General features: G+C 34.2%; 3 protein-coding genes across 4 annotated transcripts; 1 reads left to right on the forward strand and 2 right to left on the reverse strand.

Moving 5' to 3' along the window:
• Nucleotides 1-1421: 1421 nt before the first annotated feature.
• On the reverse strand, nucleotides 1422-21475 carry LOC123698386. The gene is made up of 7 exons (XM_045644994.1): nucleotides 19917-21475; nucleotides 7989-8248; nucleotides 6997-7104; nucleotides 5876-5964; nucleotides 4654-4774; nucleotides 4030-4208; nucleotides 1422-3336 (listed from the first exon to the last, which is right to left on the reverse strand). The coding sequence occupies exons 1-7, from the start codon at nucleotides 20881-20883 to the stop codon at nucleotides 3114-3116; spliced, it is 1947 nt and encodes a 648-aa protein (XP_045500950.1). The 5' UTR covers nucleotides 20884-21475; the 3' UTR covers nucleotides 1422-3113.
• LOC123698388 lies at nucleotides 11434-13104 on the forward strand. 2 transcript variants are annotated; one of them, XM_045644997.1, is made up of 4 exons: nucleotides 11434-11509; nucleotides 11656-11913; nucleotides 12331-12425; nucleotides 12965-13073. In XM_045644997.1, exons 1-4 carry the CDS (start codon nucleotides 11489-11491, stop codon nucleotides 12972-12974), a joined length of 384 nt encoding a protein of 127 aa, XP_045500953.1. In that variant the 5' UTR covers nucleotides 11434-11488; the 3' UTR covers nucleotides 12975-13073. The 2 variants fall into 2 exon arrangements, with proteins under 2 accessions (XP_045500953.1, XP_045500952.1); XM_045644996.1 differs by having other exon boundaries at nucleotides 12331-13104.
• LOC123698387 (putative nuclease HARBI1) lies at nucleotides 13256-15215 on the reverse strand. The gene is made up of 5 exons (XM_045644995.1): nucleotides 14675-15215; nucleotides 14312-14580; nucleotides 14035-14190; nucleotides 13791-13947; nucleotides 13256-13673 (listed from the first exon to the last, which is right to left on the reverse strand). Exons 1-5 carry the CDS (start codon nucleotides 14908-14910, stop codon nucleotides 13424-13426), a joined length of 1068 nt encoding a protein of 355 aa, XP_045500951.1. The 5' UTR covers nucleotides 14911-15215; the 3' UTR covers nucleotides 13256-13423.
• Nucleotides 21476-25597: the final 4122 nt, after the last annotated feature.

Consider the following 25597-nt stretch of genomic DNA (forward strand, 5'->3'; position numbering starts at 1 on the left):
TCACTTCAAATCGAAGCATTAAGTTACGCATATTTAAAAATTAAATAAATAATTTGTGTAAACCTATGGATCCATAACTGGACCATTTACAATATTAAACTAACCAAGATTTCATTATATTATGTCTGTTCAAAATGGCTGCCAAAGCTTGTATAATTTCTTTTTTATTAGTTTTAAGATTTTTAACTTAAATGCCTAAAGACAAGTGTTATTTTTTATTTTCAATATTTTTGACTTAAATGTCATGTGTTAGAATTAAAAAAAAAACTATTATTAATTTTTATTAAATTAACTAAGTGTGCATTGTTTTATATTTAAGATTCTGAATTTTCAGAAAAAATAGTTACCCAGTATAATAATTATTTACACAAAATGTTATATATTTTGATAAATAATGGTCTGGAAACATTTGAAAATTTCCTTATTTTAGATAAATGTATAAAAGACAAGAACAAATACAACAAAAAAAGAATTATCAATATCGATCCAGACGCATGATGCCGTAGCCCGTGACAAAGGGAAATAGGGCCTCATTTTTATATATAGATGTTAAAATATATAATGAAATCTTGTTTAAGTATTTTCTAGCTAACTATAGGAACCAAAGTTCTTATCTTTCTTAACAATAAAAAAATCGCCTTAGTTGTAAATGTTAAATCCAATACTTTGTCACTGGTGGTATGCATAAGAATTCTAAAAATAATATTAAATGTGTTCATTTGCTTGTGTTTGAGCTAATTTTTAACTACTTATTTATAAAATCAACACAAAGAAAGTATATTTAAAATTTTATTTATATCTGCATTCATTGAGATTCGGCCTTGGCGGTGGGATAATATTTTATCTTTTGTGAATCTACCCTCATTTTAAAGGTAACATTTTTAGGCAAGATTTTTGAAACCTTTTAAAATTATTTTTAGAAAAATGCACACCCGCAAACTTAATACTAAAATATAATGCTTTGGAGTAAGCTAATTCGTACATTTCTGAGGTATAAATGAACTTTTATTCAATCGAAGCACTTTTCTGATAAGGCTCTAATTCTAATATTATACATACACAAAAATTTCCTTGCTTTATTCAAAATAGCCGATTATATCACTGAAATATATTACATCAGCAATAATTTTAGAATTTAGAATTAATTCCTAGTAAATAACTAAAAAAATTACACTTGTATAGCATCCAATAACTTTACAAAGTACAGAGGAATGCTTATTACAATCTCAAATTTCTACATATTTATTGCTTACTCCATACACTCAAATATATATTTATCAATTAAACATACCCCAAAATTTCATTCCAAAAACTAACAAATAATATAAAATTGTGAAATATTAAATTGTGATGACAATATTAAGCGTAAATTGCGAATGTCGCGGGCAAACCATAGTCGGTTTGAAATAACAAGCCATTGGTGGTGTTATTATACTTTAATCATGCTCAATAGCATAAGACTTATGATACTTAACACATGTGCTTATTAACATTGAGTAAAATCATTTTACTACAACATCATAGTACAGAAGTCTCACTATCTTGCATGTTAGTACTCACATCACAATCAATGTTAAAAAACGATGTGTGGCACTCAGGGACTGCCGCGGTAAAGCTATTGCATGCTATGCCTTCAAGCCACACCTCCGCCCGTCGGAGTGGGGAGCGTGAGGTTTTTTCGTTACGGAATTTCTCGATTCGGTCCCCGCGCTCAAGGCCCGCGATAGAAGCTATGCAATAGCTTAAAAACCCTATAATTTGCCCTTGCCACAGCTGAAGCACTAAGTAAAATAATGCTCATATTTATGCGACAACGAGACAGGTAATAATCTAGAAGACGTTAATTTATCTACATGCAATATTTACAAATATCATGTACATATTTCCGACTGACCAAATACATAACTATATTAGTAAAACAATCTATGAATTCACAAACACATATTGTTCTATGAAATAATTAAAAAATAAACTCTCAGTCTTCTATCAAATAGTTACTAGTAGATCGTTATAAATAAGATACTTCCGATTTACATACGTACAATTTTTACAGAATGAAAAACTTGTTTCTTAATTATTTACCAATATAGTTCCTACACTTCACATCGAGTGGGTTTCTCGGAAGCCCTTTAGCGAAAAACACTTGGTGCGGTACATCCAGACAATGTGAAAGCTGGCAGTGAATCTTCTCGACACAAAATCATTCCTTTGTATAATTATATTACAGTCACCATCTGTGTCAAGGCTGTATTAATAATTATAAGAATGTTTTTCTTGATTAACGTCGCACAACTCTATACTGGCAACTTTTTATATTATTCTGATGATACATTTATTAACTTTATTATTAATAAGTTAACTTTATTACTAAGTATATTATTGTAGTATTTGATTGTAGTGCAAGGTCATGCTATTGCATGTCCTTAATATTTTACTGTACATATATTTTCTATTATTGTAGAAATACTCATAAGCCCCATCATGTTTCTTATATTAAAAGTGTTAACTGTTTTATATGAACACATATAAGAATTTTTTGATTGCATATTCTGGACTGTGAACTTTATTCAGTGGCTTAAGCATCATAGATAATCTTTAGAGACTTAATATGGGCTTACTGCATTTGTGTGTCTATTACAGTACAGACATCTGCATCACTTTCATTTGCAAATGTTTCTGGTCTTGTTATTTACATCTGTGGCCTGATCTCTTCTCAAATGTGTTATTTGGTGACTAATTAAATTTGTTTCTGTTGTTTTGCATACAGAGCTGCAGTTCTGATCCTATACTTCAGACGCAGTCAGCCAACAACGCCGCTCATCACTAAGAGTCCACTTTTTCCGCACTAAATACTATGATACAGACTGAACCAGTAAACGTTAGTCGCTGTGATATGTTCCATCACTTCACACTCCGCACATGTTGACATTGTTTACTTCACTGTTCCGGCAGACTGATCACTTGGCCCTTGCCCTCTTTGCTTGGTGAGGCATGGGCCAGGCGCGGGACCAGACCGTAACATAAACTTGAACTGCGGCATGTATTGTTCACTGCACTATCCACAATGTTCATACTGTTCACTGATCACTCCACGGTTCCCGCCACTCCGTATACTAGTTGGCCCTTGCCCGCTTCGCCTGATGGGACGGCTGTGGGGCATGGGCCGGACGCGGGGGCTGGTGCGGGGGCTCATCTGCCGCTAGACCAGACCGTAGCATATACTTGAACTGCGGCATGTGTTGCATCACATCACGTATCTGAACAAGGGCCATGCCATTCTCGCCGGCTGCAGCAGATTTGCACTTGCCCGAGTTGCGCAGCACTTGCAACTGCGTTCTGTAAGAGGATAATGATAATAAGTTTTTTTTCTGTTTAGGAAAATTAAGTTTTCCGATAGTAAATAACCCAAGAGCCCACGACGGCCAGACATTCCTTATTTTAGAAAAGTTGAAAATTTTTCTGTATATGTCTCCGATACAGATACGAACGACTAGCGATTATCAAGTCTGGGTTGTGGTTACTTTGGCAGGAAACGGGTAGTAAAGGTGTATAAAATTGTACCTAATTTTCATTATGAAATAAATTTCATCATAATATGTCGTTGGTGATCTGTCGCTCTGCCAATGTTCGGGGGAGACCTATTTCCCAGAGACATCTTAAAAAGGTTGAACGATGAAAAAACGGAAGACCTGATTACAGTATCCTACAGTGGACGTTTTGAAAAGATTAAAAATGCAATAAATATGTGGAATTGATATTTTGGTTTTATGGCATTCAAGTGCTTTATAAATATAATTTTCTATTCTTTATAAATCTATACTAATATTATAAAGCTGAAGAGTTTGTTTGTTTGAACGCGCTAATCTGGGGAACTACTGGTCCGATTTGAAAAATTCTTTCAGTGGGCTATCTACCCATTTATCGAGGAAGGCTATAGGCTATATATCATCACGCTACGACCAACAGGGGTGGAGCCACGGGGGTGAAACCGCGCGGAGCAGCTGGTCTATAAATATGTGGTATACTAACGAGTTGGGTCGGTACAGCGACAGGCCCAGCGCGTCGAGCATCGCGCGGCACGTGGTGAGCGACACGCGCGGGAAGAAGTGGCTCGCGAGGTCCGGCAGCGTCATCAGCAGCTCCGTGTACTGGTAGGGCTTCGCGTTGATGCACGGCACCATCGTGTTCTCCACTAGGGCTTTCTGGACCTGGACAGAGAATAAAACATTAGAAATGTGTAAAAAAAGAGCGTATGTGTCGAACACACGTGTTAGAAGTAAAACTCTCAACGCACCTGAAGAAGTTTCTCTTCAAAAAAAGCAAGATTAAAGTACAAATTAATAGAATAATCATTGTTTGTTTGATCAGAGTTTTCTAGAAACACTGTTGATACGAAATTTTAAAAATCAATCCATTGTTGTGTGTGAAATCCTTTGAACACAGACGAACAACACAGCCTTATGAACTAAACCAATGTTATGGCTATACAAAACATGTAAAAACATTCTTCAAGGACCTTTTAAAACACAGGAAAGATAAAATTAGGGCTTTAAAAAAGGGTTACTTTAAAATTAATAAAAATTCATGCAGATCCAAATTAGTACTATTTTACAAGTACATAATTATTTTCTGTTTTTTCTGAAAAATGCTCACCTTATACGGCGTATGGTTGCCAATTGTGCTGATGTCTGGTATGGGCGTGAGCCGCTTTCGCGTGTCCGCCGCGTGAGAGGTTGAGTGGCCATTCATGTTGCCGCTCACTTGCGGGGAAACGCTGCAAATGTCATACAAGTGTTATTTATTTATTTATTTTATTTATAAAAAGGTACCTTACAGCTTAAATACAATAAATAGTCAATTACGCCAATAACAAGGTACACCATTATCAGTTACAACATAAGTGACAAAAACAAAGAATTATGAAAACAATGAATATTATTATTTTGATACAAAAATGTTAGTTTTTTCTTGTACTCGATTTCACACTTTTTCTTATGTATACATTTAGAAATTAAAGACTTTGACGGATTTCTATAGAATGTTGGTAAAATAATAATTAACAATAAAAATAATAATTAGCTTAAAAAACACTCTGAAACTCATGAAATAATTGTATTGTCAGCGCTCCTTGATAAATATACAAAGTTTGAATTAAATCTGTTTATGGGTCTAAAGTCTGCATCTTGCAAAGATTATATTTATATTCTGAGCAAAATAATAAATTTTTCAACATTCGTGTTCCCGTAGATTATTTCCAAATAAAAACTTGGAAATAGTATTAGTAACTGATATAAATAAAATTTAATTAAAACTTCACTAGAATTAGTTCATGAGAGATCATTCTAATAAGTGACAAACAACTTTCTAGCTGCATGAGATTTCTAATTCATCATAATATATTTTTTACTCCATAGTAAACTACACAATATTATACGCAAACAATTTAATATTAAATGTTACAATTATCGACAATTTCAAATTAAAGCTTAATTTTGAGAAAATTTATTATTAATTAATGACCATAAACTCATGCGACTAGAATAAAGCAGTGTCAAGACAATGGCGACTGGAGTTTCTAAATACCAACTTGTACGACAGCCTTTATTTTCAATAAACAAAAATTTTTCATACAGGAGGCAAAAAAAAATCTAACAGATAATACTTTCTGGAATTATCAGCAAAAAAATATTTTTTTTCTAAAATTTCAGTGCATATTATATTTGTCACAATTTCCGTCTGTCATGGGTTCGATTCTTCTTTTTTTTTGTGTCAATAATTTTAAAATAATTGTGAATTAACACCACAGACTACATACTAGCTACCACAAAATAAGGGCCGCCTTCTTTTGAAATATAATAAAAAATATAATTCTCACTTCATATTATTGGTGGAGTTTTCCGAAATTCGCACCAGAGGAGGGGGCGGTTGCTGACCCATCGCCATTGTTATTGCACTGTTCGGAAACTGCAATAAACGATAAACAACACCAAATTTTACACATGTCTACTATACAATATTGGGCCCTCTTCACAATGTGCAACATTGGGCGAGCAGAGGCCATCACGATAGTGTAGAGGAACTAAGTGATAACGAGCGACCGTCATTGTAGATATTTTTTTTTTTCATATTCGCCGTAATGGTGGCCAATGACGACGATCATTTGTTGGGCCAACGCTGCCCATTGTATAGGGGCCCATATGGCAAACGGTTCCAACTTTTTGCCAGTGTTCCAAAAAAAAAACTGTCAAGTCAAATTCGCGCTCAAATATGGCGGGAAACTTCATTAGCTGTCAATTATATACGTTCATAAAAAAGATGCGATGACCATAGTTTTGAAAAATCTAAATTGTATTCATAAAAAAATTGAATTTTTTTTTGTTGTACAGATTGGTTAAATTGACTTTGGAATTATTTTTCCTTAATTACAGAACCATAACATTATTTAAGTACATGTAAAGGTGTTGGGGTTTTCCTATTTACAAAATATGAATTCCAAGAACAAAGTCTAACCAACGGAAAACTTCCGTCATTAAAATAAACAAATAAAGAACTATTTATAACTTTAGAGGTATTGATCTATGCTCTGAGAAGTATCCAGAATTTTAAACGGACTAATTTATATGGGTAAACTTTTTTCTTAAGATTTTAAGAGGGTTCCAATTTTATTTTGGTATTCGTTTTATATTACGAGTAGGGTGGATTCGGATAATTAGCTATTTGGCTAATCCGCGGCGGTCGGATAATCGTCATTATTTTGTAATATAATTATATCTAATACATATTATATTATACAATACTAGCTGTGCTTCGCGGTTTCACCCGCATTGCTCCGTTCCCGTTGGTCTTAGCGTGATGATATATAGCCTATAGCCTTCCTCGATAAATGGGCTATCTAGCACAGAAAGAATTTTTCACATCAGACCAGTAGTTCCTGAGATTAGCGCGTTCAAACAAACAAACTCTTCAGCTTTATAATATTATATGTATAGATTATACCTGTACAGTTCTCTGGTTGTGCGATCGGTGCTGCGGCATGCTCGCCGCCGCGGCAGCGATCGCCGCGTTGTTGTAACGCGCGGCGGCTTGCGCTTGGGCAACTTGAGCCTAACGACAAAATATGTGTATTATTAGCTAGGAATGTGATATTATAGCTACGATATACGTCGGTATTAGGTATGTACCTAAATTTTAGGAATTAGCCGATTACCTCACGTAACTATTCGTGGGAATTTGAGTTTGTGTGTGTGTGTGCTTGTGTGCAGTTTTGAAAATTACAGGGGACTTACACATATTGTACTGTTCTTTTTAAACTAGACGATTTCAAAAGCTTTTGCTGCTACTGTTGTTACAATTTATTGTTACAATCTATTTTGCATTGTAAATTTGAATATTTATATTTCAGTTATTACCACTGCATAAAACACAATATTGGATAAAATGAAAGATCATTGGGCTTATTACCAAACCTTATCTTTGCAAGCTGTATCTTTCGATGGCTTGAATGGGACATTATCATGAAATTTTAACCACTCTCAGATGACCTTTGTCTGACTGTTTATCATGACGCATGTATTCAATGGAAACCTTCAGCACCCTTCAGTTCTGTGCTTCAGGCTATGGTTAAAAAAAATAATAATTAATGTCCTTAATAAAATTATTGATTAGTAGAATCTGAAGTTTTTGCGAAGTAATCGAATTATTTTAACAAAGTATTCTATAGCCTGAGAAAGAACATCAATATCGAGGACTTGCGTATAAAGAATCAAGATGGCTGTGTATTAAAAAATCGCTACTAACTATTCGTCACATATAATTAATAAGTCACTCCTATGCCATTTGACTACTAATATCAATAATTAAAAATTAGTTTGTGTGATCATGTTTGTATTTACACTGTGTATTTCCAAAAAATGTGCGAGTTACTTAATAATATTTGTGACTTGTGTTGTGCATACATTTTTTTTACGCAGATAAGACTATCCGCTCACCTGAGCCAACCGCAGTACTTGCTGCGTCTGCGCCTGCGTCAGCGTACCGGGCAGCGTCCAGCCATTGGCCAGAGCTTGCACGGCCGCAGCCGATATACCAGCATGGGGCATCTGCATGGCCGCAGAGGCCGGCGAGTGGCGCTGCGCGGGCCGGCGGCCGCGGGACGGAACGTTGTTGAGCGCCGCGCCCGTGACGCCCGCCACGCCGGGCGGCGGTGCGGGCGGCGCGCGCGTCCACTGCCCGCCGCCGGACACGGAGCCTGCAAGCGCGGGAAATGGTTAACGAGATTGATACTATGACTGTGGAGTTTTTTGCCGGTTCTTCTTCATAGATACCTACTGCTTTCCGAATCGGTGGTAAATGTTAAAATTATGTACTGACGATTCGAAAGTGCTTCTAAAAGAAGTCTAATAATGTTTGAGTTTGCTAATAAAAGAAAACGATTATTCAATGGCACATAGAATACTAGTGTCATAAGCAGTTTAGAGCTGAGAGTGCAAAACGCCGGGAAAAGAGTGAATTATAAAACAAATAGCTCTAGCTTATTAAAATTTACCTTCTACGTAGTATGTATGTATACCTATAACCTCCAAAAATTAAACTAACGTGGCAGAAATAATTAAAGTCGAATAAAAATATTCTAATGTATTTATTCTAAATTTGATCGATTTCTAATTTTCTTTTGAACTAACCTAACCTTATCTAATTTAAAGTACATACAAAATAAATAAATTATAACCTTATAAATTTCTAACCACCGTTAGGTACTTGCCTACCTTAGCTTTAACAAGTGATATTATAATTTTGATTTATTACGATCGTTTTCATTACAATAATACAGATTCGGAATGTTGCTTATTAAATTTCTTGCTTCTCGGTCAAACTGTTAACTATTAAGTTTCTTGCCGATGCTACGGCAAGAAACTTAACAGTTAACAGTTTGACCAACTAAAGACTGTTCTGTTGTTTAATTAATAATACCTACTCATCTAAACATTCAATAGATGTTTGTACATTTATATAATACTAGCGGTCCGCCCCGGCTTCGCCCGTGGTACATATTAACGTTTTCTCTACATAAGAACCATCCTCGTACTTCAAGGAATATAATAAAAAAAGAATTATCGAAATCGGTTCAGCCGTTCTCGAGTTATGGAATTACAACGAAAAGTGGCATTGATTTTTATATATTAGAAGATATGTACATGTGAAATGTATTCTCTGTATGTAACTCAAGAGTAAAATTAAAAAATACATAGTGTAGATTCTCTATTTATACATAATTGAAAGGCAATAAAATTTATGCTATCGAGCAAATATGCCTCAGATCTGTATTACATTTTCAATTTTCATTATAATCAGTCACTGAATTCATGATTATTAAACAATATGATCAAAAAAAAAGTTTGGACACAAAATGCGTGACCTTCATGTATCCACGTCTACAAGTGGCAACATTTAATTTAGCATTAACCTAGCACTTTTTCCTTCTATTACAACGATGATTGAGCCCAACATATTATTAGGCAACTTCTTTTAGGAACAGCCAAGAAGTAATCTAACATAAATTAAAATTTATTATTTCACTATTTTATCACTCGAGGTACTTCGCACGTACCTAGGTACTGGAGATTTATTTTAGTGACAACCCCTAAGCTAATTGATCAAAATAGCTTTACCTATTTTGACTTGTAAATATAGAATGTGAGATCACTCTTACTTTATAAGGCCGACCTCTCTGCTGGACTGCTGATCTTGTAATAAGTTTTAATTTAATTTAATTTGTATGCCAGCTCCATTTTTTAATCAAAAAATCTCGGCAAACACATATAGACATAGGTAGTATAATGATAAAGCCATGTACACAAATTCACATATTTAATATTTTGGCATTAGCAGGTACTAGGTAGGTAGTAGGTACCTAAACAGAAAAAAAATGTTGTGTGGTTTTATGAAACCACGGTAAAAGTGAAACTTTTTTCACACTATAGACATTTAACTAAAAATTATCGTATTTGTACGATAATTATCGTACGTATCGTGCGTCACGCGACTTGCGCTACACGTTGTGTGGTCGATGCGCTACACAAACCAAAAAGTTTGAGACGATGCAGATGTAATAAAAGTTTCATTTTAAAAAATCTTTCGGATGCAAAATCACGGAAAATTCAAATGAAAATGTGATAAATGGTTTACACTGGTCACTGAAACATGATAACTTGATAAGCAAAACAGAGAACGTTAATTGAAATGTAGGGACGATTTGGGACATCCGGCAAAATACACTACGCGGGCTAGTATATAAAAATAAAATAAAGTTTCGTCGTAGATGAAAGCCAGTATTTTATAAATAGTACACCTTTCATTTTTATGTTGTGCTTGTTATGGCCTAAATTTGATTATAAATTATAATAGACCAGACCACTATCAACACGAACAAGCAAGAATCATACGTATTTTTTCTCCAATTTACCTAAATCATAGGTATAGGTACCTTGGTACGTAGGTAAATTCTACTCAATACACTGAAGATCATTAATAGTTTTACCTTTCAAAATTATGCCTTTTTTTTGCGCGTATTTATTTCAATATCACTCATATTATCATAGATTATTTTACAATTACACGACTATTAGGCAAGTGAAAGTTTTTTAGACTTCTAGTGATTGATTACACTTAAATTAGTATTAATTATGAATTAAGCAATTAAACATGAGGAAAATATTCACGAATAGGTATATTGTTTTAATCGGCTTTAAAAAAAGGATGAAGAGGTTCTCAAGTCGATTGTATTAATACATTATTAATCGTAGATGATGAACCAATTTTGAGGATTCTTTTTTTTTTGAGATGACTTTACGATATTGAATAATCGATTTAAAACAGCATTATGTTTGTTTACGAAAAAATATTGTGAAATAAGGGTTGCCCTTAAAAATTATAATGGACTCTGACGTATTAACTTACGTCAAGTGCGATTCATAACAATAGCGTGTACGCACTCAAAAACACTAACGGCCGCTTTCAATATTCGATCGTGAATCTTAGATTTCTATTGATCCAGATTTTATCCGATCCGTCGATTGATGTTGAATCTGCATTTCAATAAGCCGATCTCGTCTCCAAATCCATTAGAAAAAAGGGATTGGTCATAAATTTGCGCCCTCCTTAACGTTTTGTTTTACGCATTTGCAGTAAAAGAACATCAGCAATTGTTAATGAGTAAAATGGTGTTTGCTTTCTTATAGCTAATCTATTTTATGTATAATCACAAGAAATTGCATACACAGTAATAATAATAATTGATTGCAAAGTTGCAGCGGTAAAGTACTATAACGTTAACGTTAGATTAGTAACATACGTTTTGTTGAAGAGGAACGGAACGTCAATCAATCGCAAACGTCAGTCAGTCAGTTTGACATTGGCAAAATTAACATAAATTATATTATTATAGTCTCAAGTTTGTTTGTTCCTTGGAAAGAAGAAAGTTAAATAAAAAATGGAGTCAGAGGCAGAAACTGTAAGTAAATAATTATACTAAATATACGTGCAATAAACATTCACGTCCACAAATGTATAATTTTCTATGTAAAAGATAAACGCGTGGCGCGGTATTTCGCGCCATTTCGTACAAAACTTACTAAGTTTTATTTTATTTGTTTGTAGAGTAAAACTAAACCTCTTTCGAAGGAAGAGACGAAAGGGCTGCTCTCCTTAATTGAGGGGAGCAAGATATTGTATAACAAGAAGACCAATGCCACCAGTAATAAAATGAAGATAGAAGAATGGACACGGATTGCAGGGGTCTTCAATGCAAATATAGGCACCTGTCGCCGTACACCACAACAACTGCGTCTTAAGTGGGAAAACTTGAAAAAGAATTCGCGAAAGCGCATTGGTCTCATGCGGATGGAACGGATAAAGGTAAATTAAGTTTAAAATAGATAAACCCTAAAAATACAAAACTTGGACTAGCCTTGCCTGCTTGTTAGTCTAATAACTAGACTAGTGGTTGTAAGCGACTGCTGAGCATGAGGTATTAGGCAGTATTTTCAGGTTGGGCAGTGTTTTTAAGTTTTAACATTAGGAATTTCTCAGTAGCTGCCCGGAGTCTGGATATGTGCCCGGTAGATGGCAATAGGCTTGCCTTAAAACATAACTGGCAAAATGTGGGTGTGCCAGGGTGTGCTACCGCTGCTCAACCTGTTGGGGAATACAGGGCATGATGTTATGTTATATTTTACTTATAGTTAAGTAGGTACTGTAAATGGTAGTCCAGAACATGTTGATGAGGAATTTTTTTAAATATATAATAAATGATTATGTCAAATTATGTTCCAGACTGGAGGTGGGCCACCAGGGTACTTTCCTCCAGATGAGATCCTGGACAGGGTAGCAGCATTACTGGGCAGCACTGGAGAGGGTCTCACAGTGAGGTTTGGTGGTGATGCTGAGCCCCAACTTATTGGTGATAGTGATGGTGATGGGAGTGTTGGGACAGCTTATATTGTGCCAGCTGATCATCCAATGCTATTGATTGACACTCCATTGCCTGTGGAAAATCCTACGCCGTCCATGGATTATACATCTGTGTCCATGGGCAATGAAGTGCCAGCCAATGGCATTGGGGATGAGTTGGTGTCGCTGGGTACGCCCAATATCCATTCCATTGAAAAAAGGAATTTCAAAACTAGTGGTAATATCCTATTACATAATAATAATGTGATACTTTGCATGTTTGTTACACAATAATGCTTTATTGGCTCAACCAATATGGATAAAATTTTGGCACACAGGTAGACTATGACCTGGAACATATATGTTAGGTACCTACATGAAGATTGTGAAGATGAATAAACATTAAAGTTTGTGAGGATGGATATTTGATACTTTTCCATGCAAAAACTACTAAAAGAATTTTGATGAAATTTTAAACATTATGTTTTCCTATATTTAATGCATTTTTGTTTTACAGGTGGTGTTAAGCGGAAGCTACTGAAGCCAGACAACGGGTGTCAAGCTCGAAACAAGGCATTGGCAGAGTATTATAACATTAAAAAACAAATGTTAGAAACTAAAATGAGAGAGAAGAATGAAACTTTATTATTACAGAATAAAAACTTAACGCTAGTAAATGAAAAATTAGAGTTAGAAAATGAAAAATTAAAATTAGAAATAAGGAAGCTGAAGGGTGAGGATTTTTAAAATTATATAATTTCGTGTAAATATATTTTATGTAGGTATGTAACTAAATAAACTATTTTGAAAAATTAATGTTTTATTGAAATTATCATTGTTTAATAATTTGAAGCTAATAAAAGGTATGATAATAAAGACAAAATGTTAATGATAAAAATCTAATCAAAGGAATTTACAAATTATCTCAAGACAGACTATTCATATTTTTGTAAAATAAATAGGTAGGTAATAAGTTTTAAAAATAATTAGAAATCAGTCCTTGTCTATTTCTGATATCATTTTCAATACTGTCCGAATTCTCTGATATCACAGTAGTTTCATTATCGTCTGGCATTTCTACTTCAGGGGGTACTTCTTCAATGTTATAATTTCTGCAGATATTGTGAAGAACAGCTGTAGCAATTATAACTGTTTGTATGTTATATAATGACAACCGCATGGTCAAGGATATTACTGGGAAGCGACGTTTCCAGACTCCAAATGTCCTAAACAAACAAATACATTTTTTTATAAACTTGGTTAATAAAAAGTAAATGAATAGGTAGGTACTTAATTTTTATAATCTCTAGTATAGTGAAAGCTTAATAAAATGGTGATTTTACCTTTCAATTGTGTTTCTAGTTTTTATCTGGGCCTCATTGTAGTTTATTTCCTGGGCAGTTGCTGGGTTTAACAAAGGTGTGAGCAAGTAAGGCCGGTTTGGATAGGCACTGTCCCCGAGCAACCAGCGATTTCCTAGAATACCATCTTCACACTGGGCTGTAATAAGAGTTAGATACATTAGAAATTCATATTATTTTAAATGTTAATAACATTTAAAAGGGCAATAAACCCAATATTACTTACCTTTTAATACTGACTGATTAAAAATTGTAGCATCATGAGCAGAACCAGGCCACCGAGCAACAACATTCATTAATTTAAGGTCTGCATCACAAACGGCTTGGACATTGATTGAAAAGTATCCTTTCCTATTTCTATATTCCTCTCCTATTGTTGAACCTGAAATACATAATATTTTATTTTATTTGTTGTAGCAAATGTATGGCAACTTTCTAAACAAATAGTAATTAAGTAAATTGCAAATTTTTTATTGATAACAAATCAGTACTTGTATACCTACATGGAGACTGAATGTGTACATGTGTACAGTCAATAGCACCACATACTCTAGGAAATTGAGCTATGTTATAAAATTTATCTGTAGTTCTAGAATGCAGAAAAATATATTTGTTATACAATCTAGCGATAGCAGCAGATATATCTGCCACTATTCTACAAGCTGATGATAAGGATACTCCAGCAAAGTCGGCCACTGAATTAAGCATTGTACCCAATGCATAAAATCGAAGTGCCAATAAAAGTTGATGCAATGGTGGTATACCATTATTCCTGAAAATGATAGGTACTTTAGTTATGTATCCAATTTTTAGGTTATGTTTATATACATTTTGAAGCAATTTGAGCAAACAAATAAATTTCTTACCGTCTTGATTTCACTTTGATATAGGGCATTATTTCATTAAAGACAGATTCTACTGAGGCTTTGTTCATTCTGAATCTGAATGTAAACTCTGCGTCAGTTAAACTTGCCATGAAGTTTATTCGTCGAAAAGTTTTTGAGGACACAGCTCTCTCTTGTTCGCTGTCGCTACTATCCCAATCCGACAGCTGAGCTAATAATTCAAGATCACTATCACTATCACTTGAAAATATTTCCATTTTCACGCCTTTTATCAATACAATCGGTCAAAATTGGAGGATCACAAATAAAGATCTATAACGTTCAAAAATCGATTTGTCAAAATCAGAGATCGGTTAAAGAAAACACCATACTCTCACTTTCATACAAATACCAATCTAAAAACCCGATCGGCCCTCCCAAAGATGGATTGAAAAAAAAGATCGAGTTAGCGATCCATCGATCGGTTATTGAAATACTAAAAGTAGAAAATGGATTGAAATATCAATCTCGACCAGCAAATTAGGGATTGAGATTCAATATAGAAAGCGGCCGTAAGTAATGAAACAAATCAAAAAGCCTGAAACAAAGTTTAAGCGCCGCATCTGATAAGAAATCCTGCAATGAAACTGTACCCGCTTTAATGACACCGTAAAAGATGAATAAAAAACGATAACATCAATTCCGCCGATCGACCACTGCGTGCGTACTCTTTGATACGAAATCAATGAATTGAATTTAGACGCCATAGAAGGGAATCTACTGCGCGAATTAGGTCAAACACGCATATTCCGTAAAATGAATAACGTCGGACGCCACAACCACGTGTATCATATACTAGCTTACCGCCCGCGGCTTCGCCCGCTTTCGCTATAACGATTTGAGATTTAAACTAGGTATCCTACCTATCTCTCAAGTTGGATCGAACTGCACATGGTGAGGGAATTTTATTATAATCGGTTAAGTGGTTTAGGAGTCCATTGAGGACAAACATTGTGACGATGTAACCTTTTTCTTCCTAACCCATTATGGAAAATACTGTATAATTATATTTTTCTAATAAGTAGGTACTTAGTTGTTTACTTTGGGTGAATGAAACGTAGGTATTAAAAAAATATGATAATCAGTTGTTTACTTTACATAATTAATACACGCTTCATTTACGGCGGTCTTTGGAAAGGTCCAAATATATTTGTTATTATTATTTAACATGGTTAATGCTCTTAGGTATGTGACCGTCTTATCTATTCCATTTATAATGCCCTTACTGGATTGACTCTTGTAGTAAAACGAGTGGAGTGGGGAGACGTACATTTCAAGGCTGGCGCCTGGCCATCTCATTGAATGTTTAAAATTTACAACCAACTAATTTTGATTATAAAGGGCGAGGCATACCTACACCGATTTTAAATACGCCGTGCCATAATGCCGCGTGTATACGGCATGAACAAAACAGTACAGACTGTTATCACATAGCATGCTTATAGCTCTTGTGTTTGTAGAACTCTTATCCTTAATCCCTATTAATAACTGGATTAATCTAAGAGTCTAGATTACACTTTAAAGAAAAACATGTGGTGCTTATTGACGCGAAAACAAAACTGGAAGGGGGTAAAATTGCGAATTCATGAACACGCCTGCAAAGCCATGGCTGGTAAACTTATTGTCATATTACGAGCAATTAAACACAAAATCTATGCAGCTGTAAAGTGTACGACTTTCGGCAGCGCGCGTAAGGTCACTTTGAACATATCTATAATGCAAAAGTCACTTAATATCATAAAGCCTTGACATTAATACAGGGACCACAGACAAGATTTTTTTCTTATTGATTATTATCAGATATCCAAAAAAATCAAACATGATGTTAAAAATAGATATTAGAGAAATTAATTGACCAATGAATAACTAAGCAAACTGCAGATAAGAAAATCTTGTTGACACAGTTACGAGTTAAAAAGAAATCTTTTTTCTATATTGTAGACAATGTAATGCAAATTATTTTTTATCATGTCAAGGCTTACTTGAAGGTCCAACCTCTGCTGAAAACAACTTTAAAACTGCTATATACAGAGATCTATACTATAAATAACAAGTGCAAGATATAGAATTAAAAATAGCTTAATAGGATTAAAATATATACAGAAATAAACATTAAGATTTTTGTAAACTACACTGGTCATCAAAAAAATCGACCCACCTACACTATGTTTGCTATTTATCGATTATTTCACAAATAAGTCGTCTTATATTGTTGTATTTTGTAGTAAGGGTCTGATAACATGCTAATCATTATCTTTGTCGTAAATTTTACTGCACTTGATGATTCTTAACAAATTTTTATACAGAAATACTGTACAGTATGTTTATTTGACGGTTTACGGCGGGACAAATAATTATGCCCTTGTTCCCAGTTCAAAAATGACTTTTTCGGGATTTCTTGTTCATAACGTTAAGTTTAATAATTGATGCTGTAGTTTTGATAAATTTTGTCTCAAAATAATGGATACTACTGTAGCTGAGAGGGCCCCAACTGTGGCTCTACTAAAACAGGGGTTATGTCAACTTGCCGTGGCTAAAAAGTAAAATCTGAGCTGTTTTGCAGTTCGATGAGTTTACCAAAGGTTTCTAGAGACTGAGCAGTATCGATAAAAATATTGATCTGCAAGAAATAGGGAAGAAATAGAAATAGGCGGCAACTCAAAGGGACGACCCCTAGATAATGTAATCATTAATCAACTCTACAAAATCGACATCTGTCTGGTGTAGATCTCTAGTGACGCCTGCGTGAAGATAAGGAGGTGGGTATAAATCACAGAACTATTAGAAGAAGACTTTAGGAGTAGAACCTAAGATCACACAAGCCAGAAACAGGGCCACAATCAGCCACAGCTCATCGACAAACCAGACTTCAATTGACTCGAAACCCATAAACTGGACTATATGCCAATGCAATGGGAGTCAGTACTTTTGAGTGACAAGATGCGAATGACTTTATATGGTGCTTATAGACGTTTTTATGTCATGCGATGACCAGATGAACGATTTGTTCAGTGCTAGGTAAGAGAAACGGTCGATTATGATGGAGGCTCTGTAAAGTTCTAGAGTGGCATTTCTTTGACAAGACGCACGGAGCTTGACGATAAAAAGATGCTCATTAAATGCTGTTCAATACATTACCGAGGTTTTGGACTATCATATGGTGTAATATGCCGGCTGTATCTGCAAAAACTTTGAGTCTATGCATGATAATGCTCGGAAACACGTAGAGCGAATCGTGATCCAGTATTTAGAAGAGGTCCGCATTAGAGTTACACTCAGGTGAGCAAAAAGTCTCGACTTGAAACCTACAGAGCACACGTGGGCAAATAAAAAATAAAGCTTAGAGCTCGTAATTCAGCCCCTACAACAATAGGAGACCTGAAAACCGCCATGAGGGAAAAATGATAACAAATTCCTCAAGAGACCATCAAAATCTTGATGATTTCTTTCAAATGGTGAACGCAGGCTATCATTCCAGAAAGGAGAGAAAGTACTGAGTATAAATTCGAAGAAAACGTGATCATAAGTTTCATGATTACGAAATAAACTGCATTTGAAATTAAATAAAGAAAAAGATGAAAATTGAGGATTTTGATCTTTATTCAAAATTGACAATTTTTTTTATGATGTTAATGATTCTATGTGTTTATATTCGTGTAAATATGCTCGTTTAATTAATCAGTTCAGTTTCCAAACAAATTTTTTCTTTAGTTTGTAAGAAAACCGCAATTTTCCGTAAAAATGCAGGTGGGTCGATTTTTTTGATGACCAGTGTATTTTGCATAGATGAAAGAAAACACACATCATGACAAACATTATTTACAAAAACTTTTTTTTCATAGATAAGTATCTCAAGTCCTTCTGTCAACAACATATTAAACATAAAAAAGCTAAATAGAAACATTATCAGCAACTAAAGTACCTAGGTACCTCAGATATATTTTTTGGAACATGTTTAATTTTATATATTCCATCTAGAATCACTTCCTTATTGAAGAATAATTAAAATTTATTATAATATTTAAATTATATTATAATTTATAATCAATGTTGATTATTTTTATTAATTAATAAATATTGCTTATAAATACATTATGCCTAGATCCAACACAGAATGGAAATACATATAATATAAAAGCAGAATTCATATTGTTTTGGAAGTATAGATGTTTATTATTTTTCATGTCACAGCTACTGCATAAATTTGGATGATATTTGCCATCAAGATAGCTTAAAACCATGTGAAAAAATATTAGTCAGCCATAGCTAGATCAATCCTAGAATAGTGACAATAAATAAAATTATTCGTTTTATTAATATTATGACAAACTTTTTATTAGCTTCAGCTGTATGTCAGTGTGTATTACCAGCATGTTGTATGTAATTTACTCCATTTACCCATTGAGCCCCAAGCGGCCCCATCGGTCCCAGACATAATATATTTTCTATTGTGTCTGTGGTTCCGGGGCCTGAGTTATTGACATGATTTTGGACCAACTTTTAAGAGATTCAATTAAAACTTTGTACACTTATCAAGGAACCAATCCTTACAATAATTTCATAAGTTTGAGTGTGTGTTTATTTATTATTATTGTTAAATAGTATTACTGAAATAGTGATAGCGTAATCAAGATTCTATAGTTTATTCTATGAGACTTATTAATTTCTATGATGCTGATAATATTTCATACCAAAAAATATCATTCTAAATAATTTATATGGGAAACTGCAGTAGGTAAATGTAAAACTAAAAATTAAAGTGCTTTTGAACAACTTATACAGCTAAAGCAAATAAATTGTTATAAAATAAATAATATCATAAAAAAGTCAGCTTCAAGAGTATTTGGAACATCTAAAAACCAGGCCAGATAAAATAATATAAATATATCATCAATAACTTTGAATTTATTTTACAAGTCTCTAAAATACTGATGAAAGCATAAAATATAAAAGTGCGTTTGTTTGTAAATTGAATATTGTAAACAAACCTTCTAGAGACAAGACAACATATAAAACTCATAAAATAATGTTATTATAAATAGCCGTGTCGCGCGGTTTCACACACGTGGCTCCACTCCTGTTGGTCTTAGCGTGATGATATATAGCCTATAGCCTTCCTCGATAAATCGGCTATCTAACACCGAAATAATTTTTCAAATCGGACCAGTAGTTCCAGAGTTCTTTATAATATTAGTATAGATAATGTACACAAAAATATTCCTACCTTTAGCGGAGATTAGCAGCTGTGAATCCACAACTTTGTTCGGCCAATATTCCTCAAACTCTGTTCCAGGTGGGAAATAACTCTTAATGTCTGTTAAACTAATCACTGAGCAAGTTTCACTCGCAAACAGTTCATTCCTAATGCCTTGCACTTTACAACAGAACTTAAGATATGACAAGTCCCAGCCCTTGAGCTGATCGGCTTTCAACTTCAAATTGTCCGTTTCACCTTCAAAATAGAACAACGGCACAAACTTTTGATTGTCTCGCACTGTATATGGAACCACTGATTCCTTATTTATCCTGATAAAACCACATTTGTCTTTATTATTTGTTGTACCACGTAACAACTTATTGTAACACACATCTAAGAAATTATAGAACTCGTCTGCGTCCGATAGTCTCACAACCAAGTCCTTCTGAGTGAATGGCTCCCGTCCAAACTGACTGTCACAATGCCGATTATTGATTTCATTCAACAGCAATGCCTCTATCTCTGTGATGTAATAACTTCGTATGCAGGTACACGAGTAGATATCTGCATGTAGATAGTTCAGGTACTTGTTAAGAAGTTTGATTTCCACCATACGTACTGCTACGTACTTCTCTCCGGACCGGTAGATGTAGGGAATGTGACACTTGCCAAGCATATCCCAGCCGAAGTGACCCTTCCAGCTGGCTTCATCTGGTGCAGGCGTCTTTTTATCATCGCTAACTGGCCTCTGCTCCGTTGTAGACGGCGTGCCAGGTTTTTGGTTGCGTGTTAAGAAGTTTAAAATGCCCATTTGACCGCCAACTGCGGGGGCTGCACCACCGAGCCGGGCGCCAGGAGGCGGCCGCGCGGCTGCGACTGAAGCCGCCAATGCCTTTGCCTTATTGGCCTCCACCATCTTCGCGGCCAGTTCCCTAATTTCAGCTTCATCGGGCCGCTCGGTTTTGATCTTTACTGCTGGTATAGTTTCTGTCATCTTGACAAACACAAGATAATTGCACTAAAATCAAAGTCTGGGTGTTATTTACGTTATATTATCATAGCACAAGCTACATCCTGACAATTAGGGCTGATATATGAAGTCAATTCCCATGACAACTTCGGCTTTTTGGAATAAATACTGAGTTATCACTATATTGTTTGACAGCATAAACACTTTTCACAATTCACACGCGTAGCTACTTTGCTATTAAGTAGTTTTTATTTTATTTTGATCCTCGAACATACAATGCGGCCAAGAATTGATTACACTCGAGTGTGTTCATCCATGAGTTTCAAACAACTGACTCCACAACATAAACTTCCGTCATAACTCGAAAAACTTTTTGAAAATTAAATTTCTCAACGTTTTCGTAGTATATTTGAATTACTTTTATTCGAAAATAATAATTGATCCACTCAAAAAAATATTTTTGTTTCCACGCTGCGGACGAGGGAACATGAAACCCAAATTTTGTGTTCACGAGGGAAATGCCCAATACCGTTATAAAGTCTCGTGGGGAGTACATACTACATTTTTCACCTTTTGGTGACTCAGCAACGAACAAAATGGCCGCCGACAAGGCTTTGTTGGCCAATCGGGCCATAGCTTGCATATACATACATTGCATTTAAATTCCATAATCAAATAGACATTAATGTAAACTTTTCTAACATTAACTTAACGCAGCGTTCTACTAGAGATGTAGTAAAACATCATACTTTCAATACGACCTTTTTCCGTAGGCAATTTTTATATCTGGGACCACACTTATATAATGTGATAAATAGGGAGTTGAGAATAATTAATTTATCTAGATACAAATGTAGGGAAACTGTAACTAAGTGGCTGCTCTCTAAGGATTACTGTAACACAGAAAATGTTATTATATTTTCTAGAACCCGCTGTTAACGTGAGAGTTTAATTCTATTCATACTCTTTACCAATACATGAACCCACACTCCTCCAATCATGCACACACATAAAGACATGATACACAACACCCACACTCACACACACATACACTCACAAACACACCCACAGACACAAACATTATATGTAGATATATATATATATATATATATATTTATTGTTTTTTATTTTATTTTTATTTTTTGGATCTCTGTTAAATTACGTCAATATTTCTCAACTGTAACACTGGAAGGTCATCGGTACCCGTAATACAGACAATAGTCTAGTACGGGACCATCGTTTTTGTCTATATTTTGTATTGAAGTTGTGAAATAAAGATATTTTATTATTATATTTATTATTTACATACCTACAAAAATTCACGTCTGTGACGTAACCGCACTTCTCACGAGACTATTTCTCAAGGACTTTTCATTTTTAGTTTTTGAGCTAAATATAATATAATGGATAACCCAAAGCGCCAATAATTTCTTAAAAAGAACGAGTCATGATATCCCATAACATATTTCATTAAAAATATTTCTATGTTCTATAAAACAAATCTTATAACTTCATTAAAAATAAGATTTATGAATGTACTCTTACAAAGTAGGTAGTCACTATGGATAGTCTCGTGTCACCGTTTCTGAACAAATAAGGAGGCTATGAACTAATCAAATTTCAAAATTCGACCTTATGTCTATTGCGATAAGATTGATGTTTTTAATTTAATAAGAATAATTTGCGCCTTAGTGCCGAGTGTAGCGAGACTATCCGACGCGCGCATTCCTCGTACAATAATCCCCTGCATGAGTAAGCGAGATGGATATACACAAAAAGTACATGTCAAATGTTTAGGTATTTTACTATGGACGTAAAGAGAACGTAGGTAGGTATATAATGCAATTACAAACTTACGTAAGCACATCTAACCTACTTTATTGTAAAGTGGGTACTGTATAGCGGTTGATCCAAATTATATTTTTAGTCATGAACTTAAAGTAAAACATAAACTGTTTATCAATAATACTGTACATACTTACATTATCTATATCTTTTATGTTAGGTTACATAGAAAATTTTTAGAAACCTATAATGTACCTAGTGTTTAAATAAATAAGCAATACCTATAGGTAATAACTTGGTAATAACTTCCTCACTAAATTAGAAGTTAGAACATACCTAAATAATGTACCTATTTTACAATAATTAATAGTACCTACACAATAGTTTAAATGACTCCGACCTAGTATATTATTATTAGTCTGTGCTCCGACACATAATGATCTAAGCTCCGACATGATATTGATTTACTTTTTTGTACGAATAAAATATGATGCTTTAATTGTTAGGTATTATGCATTGTATTATGTCTAGACTTTATGTCTCTACTACGGATTATGCCGAGTTAGTTTTTATTGATTAAAAAGTAAAAACAGTACTATGTTTGTTTTTTCCAGATTCAGTTTAGTGGTTTAGAACTATTTGCCTAATAAAGTTTAATGTAGGTATCAGTCATAGTCTTAGAGCATTAATAGTTGATTTCGCTTACGCTATAAGCTAGGTACCTACATTATTTATCATTCATATTGTTTTCTGGTAGTAATTTTATGAATAACTAGCGGTCCGCCCCGGCTTCGCCCGTGGTACATATTATTCTCGTTTTCTTTACATAAGAACCATCCTCGTACTTCTAGGAATATAATAAAAAAAGAATTAAAGAAATCGGTTCACCTGTTCTAAAGTTATGCCCTTACCAACACATTTTGGGATTCATTTTTATATTATCTAATCTAATATATATATATATATATATATATATATATATATATATATAGATATCTCCACGGGCACTATGTTGATCAAACGTGCCATATAGTTAGTAATTATTTGATCCGTTTTCACTTGTTGATCCGGTTGGTATTTGTGGATCCATTGCCACACCACCGTCCGTATGTGGATCCGAACGGAGCCACAAGTGTAACCATCAGTAATAATAATAATTACGTGCTTTTTATACAAATCCACCTTTTTTGCGTTTAAGCTCTTGTTGATCCGATTCAAATGAGCCAATCAGAGCCCACCGAGCTCAGCCATTGGTCGCTTGCGGCCTTAGCCATTTGAAGGTTTAAAGACATTTATTTCCGTTATAGAAACGTATGTTGCCGTTCGCCTTCCATAATTTGTTCGGATCTTCGGGAGGGCAAGATAGCTAGCTCGTCTATTAGGATAGTGGCGATTTGATGTTGAGATTATAATATTTGTATTTATGTTTTTATGTAGCGCTTTGCGGATGAACATACACGTATTATAAAAGTATAATTGTTTTAAATTCATTATTTTAGTGTCGTCGTAGATTTTATTTGTAGAAGTTAAAAAAGGATAGTTTAAGATGATTTAATGATTTTATTTTGTAAAATTTGGAGTGGCGCTAATTTATTTTTGTAAGCACTCCCCCAGACTTCTATTAAATACATTAGGTGCGACTTTGCTAACGTGTTGTAGATGGTGTGGCGTAATTTATGGGGTATGCAAGAAGTAATATTACGCAGAGATCTAAGAAGTGCTGATAATTTATTTTTTAGATGGTCGATGTGATAATTCCATTTCAGAGAGCTGCCGATTCGCAAATCTAGGTTATTTCTCGTGGGTTTTATGTTCTAATACAACACCGTTAATTTTAAATGGAGCGTATGGCGGAATAATTTTGTTATGAGCTTTGAATTTAGATATATTTATTTTTAGGAGATTGCATTGAAACCATTTATTTAATTCATTTTGTGCTTGCGCTATCATGTCATGTATAGAGTGTTAGGTGACCCTTTAGCTTTAAATCTTGTAAATTATTAATATAAATTAAAAAAAGCAATGGGCCTAGAATCGAACCATGTATGCCACATGTAATTGGTAAGGGAATGCTATCGTGGTTATCTATTTTAACTATTTGTGAAATTTTTATCGATTTTTTAAATATTATGATTTCAGCATATCTTTATTAAAAGTTCGTGAGAAACGGTATCGAAGGCCTTTTGTAGGTCAATAAACACTCCCAAAACTATATTGTTTGTGTCAATGTTCTGTTTCATTTAAATAGTTAGGTCCATAGTCGCTGACAGAGTGTTACTTTTTGGCTTAAATCCGTATTGACGCACTGAAATAAAATTAAATGAGTCTAAATATTTTTCTAATCTCGTGTGTAAAATCTTTTCCAATATTTTTGACAATACTGGCAAAACCGAAATTGGCCTATAGTCACCAGGTTCAAATTTTGAGCCACTCTTATAGATAGGAGTTACCTTCGCTATTTTTAACGAGTCCGGAAAACGTCTTTGAATTATGGCTTGTATGATTTAATTTTTCTTTGATGCATTTAATTGCTTTTGTAGTAATACCATCAAGACCTGTACTACAGTTTGAAGTAAGTTTTTAAGCTTATTTATAATTATATATTTTTACTGGCTTCGGTAGGTCTGAACTTATTAGTGAGGTAATTTTAAAAATTTCGTAGTTGTCTTTAGATTTCCTCTCCTCTGAGTTATAAAATGTCAATTCTGGGAAACCAGCAAAAATTACATTTTTTTCGCGGCTCTTTCTGTCCCGTAGTTCCTTGATTAAGTTTTTATTTATATGAAGTTGATTTTTAGACGTAAAACCCGATGAGTTGGCTCATGACTGACTGATTTATTGATTGAAGATTTAATTTCAGTAATTTTATTTTACTCTCACCCTGGTTTATCTGGGATTCTAATTGAGAAATAGTACTCTTCAATAATATGTTTTGTTCAGTAATTATCATACA

The sequence above is a fragment of the Colias croceus genome, chromosome 16, assembly GCF_905220415.1.
Source record: "Colias croceus chromosome 16, ilColCroc2.1".
In the NCBI taxonomy this organism is placed as follows: domain Eukaryota; kingdom Metazoa; phylum Arthropoda; class Insecta; order Lepidoptera; family Pieridae; genus Colias; species Colias croceus.

Excerpts from the sequence above, each read along its gene's own strand:
- LOC123698388 (XM_045644996.1), top strand. The coding sequence starts at position 11,489 with ATGGAGTCAGAGGCAGAAACT. Across the intron at positions 11,510-11,655 it reads TGGAGTCAGAGGCAGAAACT|AGTAAAACTAAACCTCTTTC; the intron begins GTAAGTAAATAA and ends ATTTGTTTGTAG. Across the intron at positions 11,914-12,330 it reads TGCGGATGGAACGGATAAAG|ACTGGAGGTGGGCCACCAGG; the intron begins GTAAATTAAGTT and ends ATTATGTTCCAG.
- LOC123698387 (XM_045644995.1), bottom strand. The coding sequence starts at position 14,910 with ATGGAAATATTTTCAAGTGATAGTGATAGTGATCTTGAATTATTAGCT. Across the intron at positions 14,581-14,674 it reads ATCAAAGTGAAATCAAGACG|GAATAATGGTATACCACCAT; the intron begins GTAAGAAATTTA and ends TATCATTTTCAG. Across the intron at positions 13,948-14,034 it reads TAATCAGTCAGTATTAAAAG|CCCAGTGTGAAGATGGTATT; the intron begins GTAAGTAATATT and ends CTCTTATTACAG.
- LOC123698386 (XM_045644994.1), bottom strand. The coding sequence starts at position 20,883 with ATGACAGAAACTATACCAGCAGTAAAGATCAAAACCGAGCGGCCCGAT. Across the intron at positions 4,209-4,653 it reads GCAACCATACGCCGTATAAG|GTCCAGAAAGCCCTAGTGGA; the intron begins GTGAGCATTTTT and ends TTCTCTGTCCAG. Across the intron at positions 3,337-4,029 it reads TCGCTGTACCGACCCAACTC|AACGCAGTTGCAAGTGCTGC; the intron begins GTTAGTATACCA and ends ATCCTCTTACAG.